At 36.9% G+C, this 20,913-nt stretch overlaps 2 protein-coding genes across 3 annotated transcripts in view; one reads left to right on the top strand and one right to left on the bottom strand.

The window, feature by feature from the left end:
• Window positions 1-8,766, bottom strand: part of megf8 (multiple EGF-like-domains 8) — a 36,501-nt gene extending 27,735 nt beyond the window's left edge. For both annotated transcript variants that reach the window (XM_046877642.1, XM_046877643.1), the window contains exons 1-7: window positions 8,324-8,766; window positions 5,435-5,615; window positions 4,383-4,546; window positions 2,271-2,486; window positions 1,846-2,026; window positions 607-695; window positions 291-504 (exon numbers count right to left, since the gene is read on the bottom strand). In XM_046877642.1, the coding sequence (XP_046733598.1) occupies window positions 291-504; window positions 607-695; window positions 1,846-2,026; window positions 2,271-2,486; window positions 4,383-4,546; window positions 5,435-5,615; window positions 8,324-8,347 (1,069 nt within the window). In that variant the 5' untranslated portion in view covers window positions 8,348-8,766. The remainder of the gene's footprint in view (window positions 1-290; window positions 505-606; window positions 696-1,845; window positions 2,027-2,270; window positions 2,487-4,382; window positions 4,547-5,434; window positions 5,616-8,323) is intronic.
• A 6,546-nt stretch (window positions 8,767-15,312) lies between these two features.
• On the top strand, window positions 15,313-20,328 carry trim35-28 (tripartite motif containing 35-28). Its single transcript, XM_046834132.1, has 6 exons — window positions 15,313-15,988; window positions 16,969-17,064; window positions 17,180-17,410; window positions 17,547-17,569; window positions 17,657-17,778; window positions 18,972-20,328. Exons 1-6 carry the CDS (start codon window positions 15,569-15,571, stop codon window positions 19,508-19,510), a joined length of 1,431 nt encoding a protein of 476 aa, XP_046690088.1. The 5' UTR covers window positions 15,313-15,568; the 3' UTR covers window positions 19,511-20,328.
• The last annotated feature ends 585 nt before the right edge of the window (window positions 20,329-20,913 follow it).

Raw genomic sequence — 20,913 nt, 5'->3', positions numbered from 1 at the left:
AATTTGAAAAAAAAATATACTAAATAACGAAATCTGAACTATACATTATTGCAACTTTCAATTTCTAGCTTAAACAATTAGGTTTCCAGGCAGCCGAAAGATAAGCATGTTTTATTCCTTGCTTAGTGAGCTAGCTAATTTATCATTTTTACACTTATTTACATAGTTGTTTATGCTGACAATGGAAAAAGCCTGTTCTTTCTTAAAGACTAATAAAACTTAAAGAAAGCAATTGTGTTTCAGTATAAATATTAGATCTAATCTTAAGGGTGCTGAAGGCTGCTACTTACCCCCAAACACATACAGATCATTGTCTACCAGAGCTGCTGCATGATTTGCTAGCTTGGGGGCACCTGGAGCATCTGACAGGCCAAGCTGTCGCCAATCATTTTGCTGTGGGCGGTACAGCCAGACATCACTAGCCAATGAGTGGTTAGAAAGCTCACCACCATATACGACCATGTTACCCTGCCATTCCACTGCTGTATGAGAGTGCCTAGGGGCCTTGAGCAAGAAAACAGACAGAGAGAAAACTTAAAGTACATCAATAAAGCAACATGTATACCATTGAATGCAACTAAAAAGGTAAAATAAACAGAGTCTTACAGGGGCAACGGAGTGAAACTTTTTCTCCCACCGATTGCTGGAAAAGTTGTATTCCACAAGATCTCCTAGTGCTTTGTTTAAATCAAAACCTGAAAGACCGAAAAATGCAGTAATTTATTTCAACAAGCTTCCAAACAAATGTCCACATTAAATTGGATTTAAATTTCTAGGCCATCTGTACGCAATGGCCACTACTAAATCCCACACTGCTTTGTATTATGTATGGCATTTGGTTATTTATGTCCGACAACGTTAAAAGCAACTTTAAATAACCTCACTACTTGTTTTGAGTAGATCAATATCAGTAATTAAATAAATTAAAGGAAAATCTAATTAAATTTGAGAAAGTAAATATACTTAAAAGAAACAAATAAAAAATATTTTATAAACATGTATGCACTTTATATCCCCTATTACCTGAAACTCAATGACAATTATTTTTGCTGTCCTTTCCAAGAAATGTAATGTATGGCAGTGTGATATGAATGAAGGTAGGCTGCATTATCATTCAACTCGTCTCATATTTGTTTGGGAAATACCAGTAAATGCTTCAATTTATCTTTAAAATATACCCATAGCAAAGACCTAGAATAGATATCAACTAAAACTGCACTGGGCAAACAAAATCAACACATGTTTCAGGTCTTACTCTCATTAGAACACAAACAAAATTCCTTCCAACGATTTTGCGTCCACGTTGAATGTCTATCATGTGAGCACCCGAAATCAGTAATTACTCAATTATGCTGATATAAATCAGTATGAGATATAGACACTCCTTGTAGTCAGTGTACGTGCTATTACAAATTACCATCAGTAGGAAGAATATGTGTTCCCATCCATTCATTTTAAATACCTGTACACCTGCGCATTAATGCAGTTGTCTTATCAGCCAATCACATGGTAGAAGTTTACCCTATAAAGTCATACTGATCAAAGTCAAGAGCTTCAGTAATTGTACAAACCAAATTTCAGAATAAGGAAAGGGTGTGATCTGTGTGACTTCGATCGTGATATAGATGTTAGAGCGAAAATGGCTGGTGAGAATATTTTTGAGCAGTATTTTATTGGCCAGAAACAGCCACCAGTCCATACTACACCACTCCAAATTCCATAATGTTATGGGAAAAAAAACATAAGTACAACAAACTCTATCTTATGGATAAGCATGTTATAACTTTAACAAACATTTGCAAAAGTGACAAACATAAAAATATTAAAACAAACATCCCTGCTTACCTCCAAACATATAGAAAGTTCTGGTGGAGGAAAGGAAGGCACCACCTGATGCAGTCCGTGGAGAAAACCTCCCATCCCTGGTGTTTACCCCCCACCATTGTCCCACACCACCTTTATCATGCAGGCCCAGCTGACAGCTCTGCCCTACAAAGCCAGAACTGCATAAGCAATGGTCTCCCCTCTGAGGAAACATAGAGGGAGAACTCATGTTACATGCGATTCAGTCTTCCACAGATTTCATTTATTCAGATCAAAAACATAGAAACTGTCATCCAAAAAAAAAATATAAAAAATAAATAAATAAATTAAAAAATAAACAGAGGCTATATAACAGTATAATTCAGTTGCTGTTAAATAAAAAATAATAGAATAAATTAAGTCTTCCATCAAAACTTTGGTTACATCACAAATTTGGTAAACAAAACCTTATCACAGCGCCCATGTCCATGTTGTGTGCAGTCCGTGGAGCAGAGAGGTAACGAACAGTCAGTTCCTCCCCAACCTTGATGGCACTGACAGCGAGATGACATTGCATCACAGCGCCCATGACCTCCACAATCCCCAGGGCACAACGAGAATGTGTATGTGGCGTTGAAGCCTAGCAGGTTGTAATTAGCATCACTGAAGAGATGGAGCAGCATCTGAAAAAATAAAAATAAAAAATAAAAGCATCAGATGCAAGATGCTGAAGAATAAGAAGAATATTGTATAACTCATTCATTCTTCCTCAGTAACTGCTTCATCTTGGACAGGATCACAATATCATAGAGCCTATCTCAAAAACACCAGACATGAGGTAGGGACACATCTGGGATAGGTTGCCAGTCCTTCATCCACACTGAAATAGGAAAACCAGCAAAACTCCTCACAGACTTTGAGTAAAAGTCAAACTGGGGCTCACTGAGGTCACAACCGTCACCACTGTGCCACAGACTGTACTATTATGTATACCTTAACACAATTTTCACTAACACAATGTTTGAAAGAAGCCATAATCAAGCACATTTGGATGCCAAAACCTAAACCATTTAATATTATACTACAAGCAAAAGTAAATTAAATTTCAGGTCCAATTATTTGGAAATGGCTTAATTTACTAGTTTTTTTTTTACCCAGAATAACACTGAGGAAAGAAATAACTGAGACAGAACCAAAATTGAATAAAAACTGCCAAAATGAGAATGATGTATCGTGATGGAAGGTAGGTGTTACTATCCCTAGATTGCATACTTCACTGTGTAATATACTGTAATCTCTTGCACACCTCTTCAAATGCAAATAAAGACCAGGTCACCAGCACCTCTAAAAAATTTGCATTGTTAGCATTCCCCAAAGACATTAGCCTTTTTACCAATGCCAGTTGATACAAAGCTCTCAAAGCTATATTTTATTAACTACTTATATTTGCTAGTTATTTTACATCTATATTTATTATTACACCAATCATTATGGCCACCTGCCTAATATTGTGTTGGTCCCCCTTTTGCTGCCAAAACAGTCCTGAACTATCCAGCATTAACAGCATCAACTATCACCTTTTTATCTTCATCAACTTTGAGGACAAGCATGTTCACATGCTGCATAATATATACCACCTACTAACAGGTGCCATGTGAAGAGAAAATCAGTGTTATTCACTTCACCGGTTATAATGTTATAATGTCAATGTTATGCCTGATAAGTGTATTATTTAACGGTTTTTTTATCTGTATACTCAGGTTAAACAGATCAGCATCCATATCTACCAGAGCTGATTGCTGACCACACGCTCAAACTCAGCATCACTGCATCACACAAGATAGCACATACATTTCTGGAACTTTAAATCCAGCATTTGCTGTCTACATGGACACCTGGTTTTACCAGTCATATGTGCTCATTCCACAAACTGTCACCAAAAGGTTGGAGGCATACAATTGTATCGGCCTCCTCACCCTACATAAGTAACCAACTAAACTAACACCCTTGTGGATGAATGAGCACAAATCTCCACAACCACACACCAAAATCTAGTGGAACTTCTTATTATAATAGTATTTGGGGACTAAATGTTCAAAAAACACATACTAATCTTATGTATAGGTGTCCACAAACAATAGTCCATATAGTGTAGGATGGAATTCTTATTAATATAAGATAACTTAAGATAACTGATAATTTAAATTTTCGAATGAATGATGAAAATTATGAAGCAACCAAGAAATTACCACCTCTAAATTAGACTTAATAATCACATCACAAAAAAAAAGACAAGGGTGGCCTTTAAATTAGGAGGAAATAAATACTTACCTGAAATCTGTATTGGACTAAGAGTATTGAGTGAATTTTCATTTTCTCTCCTTTTTTCTATTTTTATTTTCACAAGCTAGCTGAACATCAATTCGCCTGTTATGCCACACTTATTCAGTAATAATTATCTAGAAAATAATTGTATAGCATGCTCTCATACTCAAATATACTGTCAACATTGTGCACTTAGTGAAACAGAGGTAGGAGTGTATAGTAGGTCTTAAAAATTGCCTTTATTGTAAACTCACCTTGCCAGATCGTGCCTCTATTGGTTGGGGCAGGGTGTTGCCACTCAGACTTGCAAGAAGGGGACTTTCATAGGAATCGCCATCGTACACAAACAGGTAATCATATGTGCACTCTGTGTCCATGAATGTAAAGTTGAGCACAATGCGATAATTGCTGCCAGGAGCTGAAAATAGAATTTGGAGCGGTTTCAATAATTGAATGCCATCCGATGGAAAAAGACATCTCCATTTCCCTGGCACATACTTAACATCTAAACACCATTGACTCGTGTTGACAGTGTGGTAGTCTGACATTTTTAGAGTAGTCTAACCTGTAAATTTGAAACCTTCAAAATCAACCTAGGTGTCTTTGTTAGTTAACCTTAAAAAAAAAAAAAAATGCACCCATTTAAAAACTCCAGAATTCAAAATAAAAGTTTTTTATTTACAGATTTGATATGAATGAATATAAAGCAAGGGTACCCAATACGTTGATTGCGATCCACCGGTAGGTCGCAAAAAGGTAGGATGGGGAGATTGTGTGCAAATAAAAAAAATCTGAGATCTCATCTCTTTGAACATACTAGTCACCACGCATGCACATATGCATACATACAAAGCGAGCTAAGTAAATCAATTATTTATGCGAGTCAGCCTTTTCCCAAATGAACATTATTAAGTCCAAATACCATTCCACCATGACTGATCATTTGGAAGTCTACTGGCTACCCACAGCTACTGTCAGGACTACCCAACCCTGGCTGACTCAATTCAGTGCAAGTTATCAGCATAAGGTAACTGTAACCTTAAATGTTATGTAATAAATAAATTGTATTGCACCATAAGGGTTCATGCAGTTATGCAAGGTACGCAAAAATCCCTTGAGATGCTAAACTAAAATAGTTGCTGAAATGTAAGAGATGTACTCACTTTTGATACACTGTGTGTGTGTGTGTGTGTGTGTGTGTGTGTGTGTGTGTGTGTGTGTGTGTGAAGTAAAGCAAATCAACCGTACTGTTTAACCATAATGGTTAGCTGCAGTTGCTTTCAATTCAGTTTCTTTTGACACTCACCTGTGATGAGCCATTCACAGTTGCCGTTTACAGAGTAGTTTCCTGGGCCGTCTGTAATGTAGCTCGGAGACCCTCGCAGAATCTGCCTATGGCCCTTACAATCTCCTGACCAGCAACCAGGGGCCAGAGAGAGCAGCAACAGGAAAAGACCAGGCACAGCCAAACCCATCTTCTTCTCCACCTACATGTGACACAGGAAAACAATGAGAGCTATAGGTCTTTCTTCCTCACAATTCAAGAAGTCTTGCTAGACCAAAGACAAAAGTTAAAGCTAATCATTTCTGTTGTGCAGGTGCCAAAACGCATATACAACACAATACGTTTTTTCTTACAAATTAAATAATTGAATTGGATTAAATCAATTATTATTGATTATAAGTTGCACCCCTGTAAAAAATTAATTAATTAAATCTAGTTACAGGTTTGGTAACTGCAAAATGGTGGCGAGTGCAGGATCAACCGGCAGCAGAAAAAGTAAATGCACTGGTGTCACTGATGAAGGTGAAACATCAGCACGGTGAGCAAAAACTGTAAAATCCTCATTATGTGAAAATTTGCTTTAGTGTAAACTGTTTCTTTGAAACTTCAGGACAGTCGCACTGGATCTGTTCTGTCGTGACTCACGAGTATCAGGTTGCACAATCCACTGGCTCATGACAAGGCGATGAAGTAAATTAAAATGATGCGAACAAACAATCTAAAAGCAGCAAATAACAGCAGCAGTAAATGATCATGTTTTCAGTCACTGTTGTGGTTTTCATAGAATGATTATGCATATTTTTCTTCTTGTTAGCTCGATATGTTTCTCCGTTTCGTTCACTTTTTTATAGTATTTGTCTACTACAACAGTAACTTTTCTGTATTCAAACTTGATTTGCTGCGGCTTTACTACGTTCAAATGCTTGTTTTCAATCTTTGCATATTTCATTCATGCATATATCATTTCATTATTATCCAAAATTAAAAAATTCTATATTCTAGATGTTTATATCTTCACAACTGAACAAAATGTCTGAGTATTTCTTTAAACAGAAATCAAAACAATGTTGCATTATATATTATATTGATTTTGTTAAAGCATGGTTGTCAACTTGCCATCTGCAATTATTATTAAAAACAATACAAATGTTGATTTGCGCAAATTGCTTCACCTTGCATACTCAAAAGCGGTTTTGTTTTTTACAGAAAAAAACAAACCCAGTTTGTATTTGTTAAAGGAGAAATTCCCCATGCACTCCTCAATAAGCAGCCACTATAAGCTTTAAAATGTCAAAATTAAAATCGTTAAACTCAATGTGCCTTTTACATTTTTTTAAGTACAATTTTATACATAAATACCATGAATTAGGGTTTTACAGTATATAGTTATAATAAGCAAAACATCTAATTAAAACAACTGTCCGATTCATCGATTATCAGAATAATAGATGCAGCCCTGACTTTTTTTATATATAAACACTAAAACCCTAGTTTAGTCTAATACAGTAACACAGGAAATGATACCAGACGTCCTCTTTCTCAAGAAAAACTGCACAAATTTTTTTTTTACCATTCTGTGTAGATTGTGTTACATAAAGAGCAAGGTCATTCTTTAATTTTCTTACATCACACATGTGCAAATGCTTGCAAAGCCTTTCATTAAAACATTTTTTTCTGTAGATCTTAGGGCTTTTGTTCTTACAGTATATATCTTGCGATGCATATTAAAAGTACATTTTAAGTAAAACAGACCTTTACATCCAGATAGATCTGATTTATACTGCTTATAAATGCAACATTCATTTATATATATATATATATATATATATATATATATATATATATATATATATATATATATAAATGAATGTTGCATTTATAAGCAATATAAATGAAACATATGAACAGAGAACAATGTATAGAAATAACTACAATGGGCACTTAGTGTATTGTGATGCATTTTAATGCTAAAACTAATAATAATAATGTTAATAATAAGCAGATGCTGCATTTATACAGTATAAATCAGCTGGGCGCAGATGCTGCGTTTCTATACGTTGCAGATGTTGAATTTCTACTGTAGAAATCACCTGGGTGCAGGTGTGTTTATATTTTATTTTTATTTTTTACACATTGTTGTGTGTGCAGATGTTGCATTTCTATACATTGCTGAGTGTGCAGTTGTGTTTATAATAAATAAATCACCTGGGTGCAGATGTTGAATTTCTACTGTAGAAATCACCTATGTGCAGATGTGTTTATTTTTTATTTTTATTTTTTACACATTGTTGTGTGTGCAGATGTTGCGTTTCGAATGAATAATTCACCTGGGTGCAGATGTTGAATTTTTGCACATTTTGTGTGTGCAGGTTTCTTCTGTATAAAATCTTCTGTGTGTAGATGTTGCATTTTTATACATCGTGTATGCAGATGTTGCATTTTTACTGTATAAATCACCTGTGATGATGTTGCATTTACGATTAACGTTCTTGAAGACGATTATTGCAGATGTTACGTTGTCAAATTTCCTCCAACAAATCCCATTGTGACTTACTCAGAAATAAAACCGATATCTGTGTATTTTGTCAGCGAATGAACCATTTCTGTATGATAGCTGACAGACTGTAAGGGACCGGAGAGGAGAGTTAACGGTAGGTTGCTCAGGGAGCTTCGTTTAGCCCGTTTGCTAGTTCGCTAACACACGAGACGAATAAAAAACCCACGTCGTAAAATCTGTTTCACTTGTTACTAATATATAAAACTAGGTTTTTTTTTTCATCGAATAAACTCTGCTCTCCGCTTAGCATTAAAACGTAACACAATACGCCAAGGTTGTACATTATTGTTGTTATGTAGCCAGCTAGCCACATCTGCTCACAAAATGTCCATTTGTTGTTGTTAGTAACTTACCAGAACCCAGGGCTTTACCTCCATTTCTCATCAGTACGCTGATGGATTACATTCTGGAGATATCTAAAATATTAACACTACACCGCTACAGAACTCCTCCCGGAGACGAACTGGTGGTGTTGTGGCGGTGTGTAGCTCCAGGAAGCCGAATAAAGACGGCGCTCATTCCCAGGACGGCGGCCTTTAATAACAAAAAACACTCCGCTTTAAGTTTAGCGTTGCTACAGCGATTTCTCCACTTTTGTAGATTCACGGCGGAATAAAATTGAGTGTAATTAATAACACTCGTTGTTGAAGACTGTACAAAATTGTCACCACAGTGAACCCAAACCTCAACTCTCAAACAGTGTAAAAAAAAAAAAAAAACCCTTTAAAGCTTTACACTGAATTAGCTCCGTTAGCCTTGATGGCGTTTCTACAGACCCCCAACTACAGCATCACTGCTTACATACAGGGACTCAGGAAAGGAGTCCCTACATCGCTTCTACACACAAATCTGTGAATAATGAATTAAACAATAAAATAAATATTATAAATGCAATATATAATAATGATAATAATATTAGCAATAATAATTCATAATACAAACACAGCCCCAATTCCAAAAAAGTTGGGACAATGCGTAAAATGTAAAACAGAATGCAATGATTTGCAAATCTTATAAACCCATATGTTATTCACAAGAACAAAATAAAAATTTACAATTTTTTAATTAATGGCTGCAACACATCAAATAGTTGGAACAAGGCAACAAAAGTCTGAAAAAAATAAGTGTTATTAAAATTAAGCATTTTGCAACTGATGAGGTCATTGACAACAGGTGAGTGGGATGATTGTTTATTAATATTTTTTGATGGCGAAAATTGTTTGCCATGTCATCCACAAATGCCAGTTAAATCTCTATTATGCAAAGAAGAAGGCATGCGTAAATCGTCTGGCTTGTTACCAACACACAAGTTCAAAATTTACATATACAGGTTTTAGGGCAAAAAATGCTTCCATCCAGAAAACTTATTTCTCATGGAAGGCCTTGCATATTTGAGACAATACTAACTGCACACTGAATTTATTACAACAGCATGGCTACATAGCAGAAGAGTCCATGTGCTGAATTGTCCTGCCTGCAGTCTAGACCTTTCACCATTTGAAAACATTTTGCACATCATGAAATGAAAAAGACAACAAAGTACACTCAAAACTGTTGAGCAGCTCAAATCCCGTATCAGACACATGTGGGACAACATTCTTTCCTAACCCTTCAGCAACTGATCTGCTCAGTTTCCAGATGTATACGGCCAGAAGACTTGATGCTACACAGTAGTAAACATGGCCCTGTCCCAACTTTTTTGAGACCTGTTGCAGCCATGAAATTCAAAATGACCTTAGCATTTTCTTTAAAATGGTATATCTTCTTCTTCTTCTTCTTCTTCTTCTTCTTTCAGCTGCTCCCATCACAGCAGATCATCCGTCTCCATACCCCCCTGTCCTCTACATCTGCCTTTCAAACCAACTACCTGCATGTCTTCCCTCACCATATCCATAAACCTCCTCCTTGGTCTTCCTCTTTTCCTCCTTCCTGGTGGCTTCATCCTCAGCATTCTCCTACTGATTCTCCTATTAATAAAAAAATAATTTGCATGTCAAACAACACATTTAACAGATGGCATAATGAAATGAACACCCTTATATCAGTGCCAAAAATCACAAAGATGATGTCTATTAGATTGGGAAGTTTGAAGCTGCAAATATAAGAGTTATAATGAGATTATATTATTTTCATAAAATATAAAATTATCAGGCATAACATTATGACCATCTGCCTAATATTGTTGGTCGCCCTTTTGCTGCCAAAACAGTCCTGACCCGTCGAGCAGCTTTAACTTCTTAAGCAATATGAGCTACAGTGAGCCTTGGCCATCCATGACCCTGTCGCTGATTCACCACTGTTTCTTCCTTGGACCACTTTTGATAGCTTCTGAGCACTGCAGATTGGGAACAGCCCACAAGAGCTGCAGTTTTGGAGATGCTCTGACCCAGTATATCGAGCCATCACAATTTGGCCCTTGTCAAACTGAAGAGTCTGAATAATCAGTGTTATTCAATTTACCAGCCATGGTATAATGTCATACACTGAAAAAAAAAGAAATTTGAGTGGATGTAAATTTTACATAATTAAATCTGTGATATTAACAATAAAATGTTAAGTTTTAATTTTTACATGGATATATCTAGTTTTGAATTAATCTGCATTAGTTCAAAGCACAAGACAATATGCAGCTTACCTTCACAAATTATAGCTAATTAATCATAGCCAATATGCTTAGCTAGACAGGAGGATGTTTCTGTGTTGTTTGTGTTGTCACTTAAGACACAAAAATTTCAATACATGCAAGAATTTAGGTTTGCTTTCTATGGGTGATACCCTGAATAAATAAATTGGCCTTAGCAAATGATTTGGATTTTATTCAACAATTTTATTTTTTTATTAAAATTCTAGTAGCCATTTATTATAAAACGAAGATGCATGCGTTTCAGTTTAACACTAATATTTTAGTTTGTCCAGAAAATTAATTGACCTTTTCCTGCTTTTTAAAAATAACTATTATAAATAATTATTATATAATATATAAATATATATAATTATTATCAACTGATATATTATTTATTAATGTTCCATGCATACAAGAAAAATGCAAATAGGATATAATTTTTTTTACATTAAATGTATTTTAAATGTTTTCATTTGACACTGTATACATGTGTCTTACAATATAAAAGAGTTACAATATAAAAAGAATTTATGTATTTTATCAAGTGAAATATTTATTTGATCCCCTACCAACCAGCAAGAATTCTGACACCCACACATGGTCTTGTAGCCCATTCCAGCCTTGTACAGGTTTACAATTTTGTCCCTGACATCCTTTGACAGCTTGTTGGTCTTGCCCATGGTGGTGGAGAGGTTTGAATGGAAGAGGTTGATTCTGTGACTGGTGTCTTTAATACAATTAACGAGTTGATTTTAGAAGTACTTTCTTAAAGAGATGGGACTAATTTGAGTCCGTGAGAGTCAGAATTTTTGATAATTTGGTAAGGCTCAAATACTTATTTAAAACAAATACAAATTAATTTATAGCCTTTCTATCATGTTTTTATTTTTTTTTTAAATGTTCTATCTTTTTTAAACCGTCTTTCTCTTTTAAAATTAACCTACCATATAAATTCTAGTTAATTTGTTTGTAAGTGGGTAAACTCAGAAAATCAGCAGGGTATCAAATAATTATTTTCCCCATTGTGTGTGTGTGTGTGTGTGTGTGTGTGTGTGTGTGTGTGTGTGTGTGTGTGTATATATATATATATATATATATATATATATATATATATATATATATATATATATATATATATATACACACACACACACACACATACACTGAGATCAAAATTAGAGAACAATTTATAAACAATTGAACAATTCTGAAATAATGTCATCTTCACTGCTCAACAGTTGAAGGAGTTTTTGTCCTGTCTATACCAGGCTACCAGAACACCTTTTCCACAAATTAACTAAGGCATTTCCAAAAAAAACATTATTTTGCAGATAACACACTGATTAAAATTAGAGAACAACAATGACTGTAGCATGGAAAAAGATTACAACAAAATTTTCTGAAGGTTACAACAGTCAGCAATTAGTAGGAAGTGTACAGGCCTCTGCTCTGAATGACTTCAGCACATCTGCAGCCACAGGACAGCACTAGTCTCTCACACTGCTCTGGTGTGATTTTGGTCCACTCTTCTTCCAGTCTCCTCCACAGTTCGGTGACTGTAGTGGGTTTCTTGGCCATAACTTTGTCGCCAAGGATTTTCCAGAGGTTCTCTATTGAGTTGAGATCAGCACTCTGGGCAGGCCATGTCATTATTTCAATGTTTTCAGTTTTAAGGAACTGCTTTACCCGTTTTTCTGTGTGATATGGAGCTTTGTCCTGCATGAACACTGTGGGCTGATTGGGTGATGAACGCAGGGAATGAACTATATGTTGCATTCACTCTGCCATGTAGCTGTATAAGAGGCCCAACTCCTGCTGCAGAAAACATGCCCCAAACCATGACACTTCCTCCTCCACTTTTCCCATTTTATTGGCTTGGCGATAGTGACTATCAGGGGTTTGATTCAGCAGGACACCTGGTAGAGGAAGTGCCTGTCCAGGGCCCAGACCCGGAGAGGACTCAGCACAATAGATGCAGAGACCCCTGAAACAACGTCTCTCCTTCTCAGTCAGAGGCAAATGGCATTTTCCATTAGTTGAGGACTGCCTGTGGTGAGTTTCGGCGCAGATTAGGTCACCAGGAGTGGTTGGATGATCTCTATACTTGCTGCTCCAGAATTCTTTGATCGATTCTGGTGGCTAGGCTAAATAGGCCTTTTAGGTTTGTTGGTGTCTTGCGGGTGGTGAGCTCACTCTGGTGAGAGCCCCTGAAGGAAGACATGATACAGCATGTCCCATCCAATGGCAGTGGCAGCCATGCAGAATTCTAGTGACTGATCCAGAAATCAATAGGTTCTCCTGGGTAGCTAATAGCAAGGAAGGTGCCATTGAGACAGGAGCCTCTGTATCCATGGAGAAGCATGGAAATCGACTTCTTTCTACCTAGAAGGTTGCTCATGCCAGGTAACATAAAGGGAGTCTACATCTGCCCCACACAGACTCTTCACTGGCACAAGGCTCACAAGACACTTTTGTCAACCCTCAAGAACCTCGTATTTGCGGAACAGCATGGAAATGGTTTGCTTCCTACCTGGCAAGTCGCTCATACCAGGTAACATGGAGGAGATCCCTATCTGCCCCGTGCAGACTCACCACTGGTGTCCCACAAGTCTCGGTACTTGGTCCCTTCCTTTTCTCCCTCTATACCCACTCCATTGGTGAAGTCATATCCTCACATGGGTTTTCTTATCACTGCTATGCAGGTGACACTTAACTAATCTTTTCTTTCCCTCCATTAGATACCACAGCTTCCCCTCAGATCTCGGCATGCTTGAAAGACATATCTTCATGGATGAGTGCTCACCAACTAAAACTCAACCCCAGCAAAACAAAACTGCTGGTCATCCCAGGTGATTCATCTTCAGGTCAAGATCTCCAAATAACACTCCATGACTTTCTGCTCTGCCCTTCAGCCAGTCAATTTCTTCTCTATAACATCCAAAGGATTCAACCAATTCTGTCCACACAGGCTGCCCAGGTACTTGTTCAGTCTCTTGTCATTTCAAGACTCGACTACTGCAACTGGCAGGTCTTCCCCTGAATGCTATTCGTCCACTGCAAATGATCCAAAACGCAGCTGCATGGCTTGTGTTCAATCAGCCCAAGTTTTACCACACCACCCCACTGCTGCGCTCCCTTCACCGGCTTCCAGTAGCTGCACGTATCAGATTCAAAACACTGATGCTTGCCTACAAGGCCAAAAATGGACCAGCACCATCTTACCTTGAAAACCTCATCACATCTCACACTGCACCACACTGTCTGAGATCCTCAGGTGGAATGAACTTCCCCTAGATGTCCATACAGCAGAGGCCCTGACTATCTTCAAGCGACGACTGAAGACCTACCTCTTCCTGAAACACTTAAATTAGCACTTTCCAAGTTTGTAGAATTCAAAAGTTATATTTATATTACATTTGTAATCTTGTGTAGATTTATTTATTACTAGAGACTCAAAGCACTTTTGTATGTCGCTCTGGATAAGGGCATCTGCTAAACGCCGCAAATGCAAATGTAAATGTACTTGGTTCTGTCCTTTTCTCCCTCTATAATTACTCTCATGGTGATGTCATATCCCACATGGGTTTCTTCTCTTTTCCTCCTTCAGATAGCAAAGCTTCTGCTTGGATCTCTGCATGCCTGGTGGACATATGTTTGTGGATGAGTGCTTATCAAATCTTTATTGAGAGAATACTACAGTCTTACACATCCAAACTTTACATCAGAACACTAGACAGTAAGAAGAGACAACTGTCATCAGTTCAAGAGGCTGGTGAATTTTTGAGAGCTCACTGGCATGAGACAGTGGAAACTACCTGACCCTTACTCCAGTCTACTCTACTCCAGTCTACTCTACTCTACTCTACTCTACTCTAATCTACTTTATAATTTGCATACAACATGAGTTCATAGCTAAGTATGCTTCAAAGGGATGAATTGCCAATATTAATGAAACCATGAATTCTGCGCTCTACCAGAAAATCCTGAAGGTGGATGTCTGGCCATCAGTTCATGCAGCAGGACAATGCTCCACAAGTCCAACTCTGTAAAAAAAAAAAAAAAAAAAAAGGTTTTTGAGTGGCCTAGCCAAAGTCCAGAATTAAATCCAATTAGGATGCTGTGGCATAATCGTTAATGCTTGAAAAAATACTTTTTTACATAGGGCCAGTTCGGTTTGGACAGCTTTTTCCCTTAATAAATAGAATCATATATATACTGCATTTTGTATTCCTTCGGGTTATATTAAACTTTGCTTAATGATCTGAATCATTTAAGTTTGACAAATATACAAACATTTAAATCAGTGACTCCCATATACGCTACACAATGCATTTGATTATTTTCTTTTTATATCAGAACCTTGACATTATTCTTACAATAATTGTGGGACAAAAGAACTAAGGGACACGGACCAGAAAAAATGAGAGGCGAGCTACTTAATCTGTTTATTATAATTTGTCTTTAGCTGCACTGTCATATTTTAATTATTGGAACTATAGTCAAAGTTTGTGTATGTAGATATGGTGGGGAATCTGCTTATTAAAAATGTACCATTTTGTTTTATTTCTAATCAAAGTAACGAAATTAACTAAATGACTCAAAGAATTAAAGAACCGAGTCGCTAAAATGATCCGTTCTTTCCATTTCTGTACAAACTACCACGACGAATGCACATGCGCAGTACACAACTGCATTAAATATGCGCATGCTCGGACAGGGGACGCGGATTGGATAATCCAACCAGCCAACCTGAACCTGGGCTGACACGGAACTTCTCACGGCGGAAATGTACGAACAATTTAACAATTAGGACAAAATTAGAAGTAATAATACTTAATTTCGCCTTTTTAATTCAAGTGAATAGTGGGAGAACACTGCGGTGTGGACAAAAAGAGTAAACGACTCCGCCCGGAAATTATAGTAAAGTAGGTCAGCAGAAAGTGAAAGTAAAACAGCAAGTGTGTAGCTCTTTAACATGGCCTCCGGGATGGAAGAGGATATCACCGAGAGACCCTCTCTTCTCGAGTCTGATCTGAGCTGTCCGGTGTGTAGAGAACTTTTCAGAGACCCCTTGTTACTTACATGCGGTCATAGCTTTTGTGCAGCATGTCTGGAAGCCAGCTGGAAGCACCAACGCCAGAAGTGTCCGGTGTGTCGCAAGGACTGTGACGGAGAGACGCCGATCCAAAACCGGGCCCTGAAGAATACAGTCGAGTCTTTCCAAAAAGAGATAAGATGGCACATGACCCGAGCCCCGCAAGCGATCTGCGGATTACACCAACGCGAATTGCAGCTGTTCTGCGTTCATGATGAGGGGCCCATATGTGTGGAGTGTGTGACACTGCATTCTGGCCATGATATCAGAGCTATAGACCATGGAGTCCAGTACTGCCAGGTTAAGCAACTGCCTTTTTTATTTACATTTTGACTTCAGTGTATTGTTGGACCCAATTGTGTCCTACATTCCTTACTGTAATGTGATATACATACATATATTTTTTAACTCATATTACAAACGCATGGGGAATTAAAGGGGAAAATAGTGGCCCTGAGACTCGCATTGATTGGTGTCTGTGATGTGTCTGACCGGGGAAAAAAAAGTCATACACATCAAAATATGTGACTGACTAATTCACCTATCTGAATATGTTGCATAAGAAAAGAAACTTTTCTGAAAATGTATAGAATAACAGAATAAATAGTGCATCATTGGAAAATGGATTTGCCCTAACGTCAGGAGAACGCAATCAGCATTCCAGCACTTCCAATTGAGGAAAATTGCAATTGAGGCAGAGGGACACAAGCCAATCACAGAGATTTGCAAGATTATTTATGTTAAAAAGGCTCGATCGAACAGTTCTCAGAGGCTGCTATATTGCACTGTGACATAACATGAGCAGCTGTTTAAAAAAGATAGAGGTTGGCACTCGTATATCTTAAAGGAAGCCTGCGTAGCTATCGGTAGTGTGTTAGTGTAGGGTTACATGGTGGGTGGGAATTGGGAGGACAAAAAAAATCACCAATATGAGTGAGAAACAGTTGCCTTACAGTGTGAAGCACATAATTGTATAGAGCATTAGTAGGCTGTAGGTAAATCTTTAATGCAACCAAAAACAGAAAAGAGCATATTTTAAAAATGTAACAAGAAAAAAACAAGATGTCATTTCATATGGTATATACAGGGTATTGCCTGTTCAATTTATACATTCTTAATAGTACTATTGATACTTTATGATGTGTTTCCTTTCATTTGTCTATCAGTAAATTGGATAAATGTAAGAGATTGACTTGAGTTGAGTTTCTGACTTGGCATGTGCAGCCCTGCAATATTAGCTAACAAATGTTTATTGGTTTAACCATGTTGTTTAATTTTAGGAACTTCTTAACTTAAAAGTCAAGATACTTGCTGACAAATTGGAGTCTTTTAAGAAGCTGCAGAAAAGATTTAATGAGACAGTCAAATTTATTCAGGTAATTTCCAGCAACGTTTATTCTCTTTGCTCTTGCATGCACATATTTAATGTTGTTCATGGTGTATGAGGGGACTTTTGAGAATTAAAAAAAGCATTTTGCAATCATTTTGCAGATCCAGTCAGAGGAAGCAGAGAAGCAAATCAAACAGGAGTTTGAAAAACTCCATCAGATCCTACGAGACGAAGAAGCTTCCAGAATTTTAGCCCTAAAGAAAGAAGAGGAGCAAAAGAAAAAGTTGATGAAGGAGAAGATTGAAAGCATCAGTCATGACATTGTTTCACTCAATCAGCTGATTCAGTCAGTGTGCAAGGAGATGAATACAGATGACTTGGTTCTTCTACAAGTATGAAATTTGTCTCTTTATATGAAAATTAGTGTTGTTTAAGAACCTTGAATGTTATTTGAAAATACATCTTTTAATTTGATGAATTACGGGTCTTTTTTGCTGAATAATAAAAAAATTTTGTTTTTCTTGTCAGAACTACCAGATTCTTAAGCAAAGGTAAGTTGTGTTTATCCATCCTGCATTAGAATATAGTTTGAAAATGCAATATAGTGATCCTTATTTATACTTTCTGATGTGTTCCAGGGCCCAGTGGACAAATGAAGAATCCCAGAAGTTTCCTTGCGGAGTTCTCATAAATGTGGCCCTGCATGTTGGAGCACTGGATTATAAAGTTTGGGAGAGCATGCGATCACAAATCAAATGTTGTAAGTGCAAACGACTTGCATTATAATCTATAATCAATAACACCTGATCTTTCATGTGTCCAAGATTTATAAATCCTGAGTTGAATTTGTTCATGGACATGGTCTAATTGGTTAATAGTTTCCTGCATTGTTCACAATACTTGCTAGTAGTTGTGCCTGTGTTGTTTAGCCCTAGTTTAATCTTCACCTAAAAAAAAGCGATGCAGCAGTGGTTTATTCTTTTAGTAAACACTCTGCTTAAACAGATCCAGAGTTTCATATTTAATGCTAATACCACCAAATCTATTGTGCTTGCCGTTGCATAAGTCACTAACTTACTGAGTCCGCATCTGTCATAATTCGTGCTAACTGCATTGTAGTGTCTGCTGTCACCTCTGCTGTTTTTCTATATTGGATATTGATTATTACTATGATATTGAATGTCACAAGAAAATCATAACATAGATTTTAAAAACCCACCGATATGTCATCCTCTGCAAAACTAGTGCTAGAAAGCACACAATTTAGAATGTCTTTAAGTATTGTAGCATTAAGATTTGCCTAACACTGCAAAACTGTTCTCCTGTGTGGAAAGTGAGGACCTGTGAAGACAGGGTTTGATTAGGTTGATGTGAAACATATCGGGTTTCTGCACAGACCTGCAACCTCAACTCCACTGTACACCTTTGGGATTAATTGGATCTCTGACTGCATGGTTTCTCACTCAACATCAGTCACTAACCTCACCAATGCTCTAGTGGCTGAATTAAAAATTCCCAACAGCTATGCTCCAATATCAATGTTCGAATATCTAATGGAAGCTTTTCCAGGAAAACAGAGGTTATTATAACAGCAAAGAAGGGGTTAAATCTGGGTTGGGATATTAACAATGTGCATATGTGGGTGTGCATGAGCAGGTTTCCACATACTTTTGGCTATATTGGGTATTTAATATAAACAAAAACATATTTCATGTGTTTAAGGGTGAAGCTAAAACTGATAACAGCTGGTTTATTATTGTTATATTATTGTTATTAGAGTTGTGATTATTGTATAATATCTGATACTTGACATTTTTGCTAAAAAGAAAAGTCAAAGCCTGCTTTTGAATGTGTTCATTTCTTTTTCTTTTCTATATACCGACCAAACCTAAATGTCTCATTTGAAAAAAAGAGGTATTCAATGTTTATATCATTTTTTTTTTTTTTCTGCAGTTCCAGTGCTGATGGATCCAAACACTATTTCACCTTGGCTATCCATGTCCCCTGACTATGCAAGTGTGAAAGAAAGCCCAGAGAAGCACTCGGTCCCAGACAACCCTGAACGCTTTGACCCTTGTGTCTTTGTCCTTGGCTCAGAGGGTTTTACATCAGGTCGTCATCGCTGGGAGGTCTATGTAGGTGATAACCCAAAGTGGGTCCTTGGAGTGTGTAAGGAGTCTGTGGTACGCAAGAGGAAGTTCACAGTGACTACAACAGGAGGCGTGTGGAGCATCGGGTTAAGTAAAGGAGTGTACAGCGGTCTGACTACTCCTCGAACTCCACTCCCTGTGACGAAGAGGCCAGAGACGATCAGGGTGAAACTCAACATGGATAAAGGAGAGGTGTCCTTCTGGGATGCAGACACTGGGGTACATCTCATCACCTACACTGACAAATTCCCTGAGAAGCTCTTCCCTCTTTTTGGCCCTGGGCTCCAAAAAACTCCTATGGCAGTCCAGCCCGCCAAACTCTCTATCCATAAGTCACAATGATAGGCATAAAGTTGTATTAATACAGTACGACGTATCGTACCATTCAATACAAGGCTCTTGATTTGATACATTTGCAGTGCATAATGAAATAAACACCTTTATATCTGTTCCAACATCTCAAATCCACTGGTTCCCAGATTTCTACGGCTAAAATGAGCTAGATTGAAGACACAATTCGAGCTGGAAAAAGTAAGCAAAGACAAAAGAAGTGAGAAAAGGTAGAAAACGGAAAGAAATGCGCACTGGTTGACAGCTTGATAAAAGCTGCTTAATTAGCCATGATTAATTTCATTGCATTGTAATGCTCAGCTACTAAGTGTCTGCCTAATTAACCGTTCTGTTATTATAAAGTTCAAATTAGTTTTCTATTGTTTGTATGAAAATAATTGTATCCATGATATATCATATCACGACAACATCTTACTTATTCTTTGTCATTTCTACCTTTCCTGCTTTTTGTTTCACTTTCTCTAGTCTTTCTCAATTTTTTAATCTTTCTCTTTCTCTTGCTTTTAAAAAAATATCTTTCTTTCAATCAATCAGAAATGTTAACAATTTAAATCATTAATTCAATTGCATACTTTCTTGCAAACATAATGTACATGTATGCTTAAGAGAGCATCAGAGGGGCACATTTATCTTACAATTGGTGTGTAATGGTATTTACAGTGTATAATATAAAACCAAAATAACGAGTGAGGCACAATGTGATTTGATGCATGATAAAGTTGATTATTGTAGGTAAATCGATCTGTATTACCTCATTATCACAGAAACAAGACATGTAATCATTTGTTAATAAAATCCCCTGTATGCCATTGCACTGTAGTCATAATTTACATGCATACACCGCACTCTAATAAGAGAAAAAGAGTTGATTATGTTTAAAATCATTAAGTTTGACTGTATTTTATAGTGTTCCATTTAACAGGAACGTTATCAGAGCAGTAGGCAATGCAGCCTAATGTAGAACTGGCTTAATAAATCTGTCTTTGCTTAATGATAGTTTAGATTATGAATAAAGATGGAATGCCATTCTATGGGATTTACAATAGGAATATCCAGAATGTTTTTCCCTAGTTTCCCCAGTTTGAAGTTCACCATTTGGGTGAACTTCATTATGCCTATAGTGTTTTTATTTTTAGTGATCGTATAATAGCAATCCAAAGACAAATATTTTATAAATTGTATGTAATTCAAAAATGTTCACAAAAATTTTTTATCATATGGTGGGGAAAATCTTCAGAGCCTTTGGATGATGACACCTCAATTTTTGCCATAATACTCCATTTACATTTTTTTAATAAAACATCTTGACAATATAAAATGTCATATGATATTGACTCTGCATGCCTTATTGAATATGAATATACCACCCACACCCCTATGATTTTAGGCCATAT

This window comes from Silurus meridionalis, chromosome 21, assembly GCF_014805685.1.
Source record: "Silurus meridionalis isolate SWU-2019-XX chromosome 21, ASM1480568v1, whole genome shotgun sequence".
Taxonomy (NCBI): domain Eukaryota; kingdom Metazoa; phylum Chordata; class Actinopteri; order Siluriformes; family Siluridae; genus Silurus; species Silurus meridionalis.
This window is presented reverse-complemented; position numbering and strand designations above follow the sequence as displayed.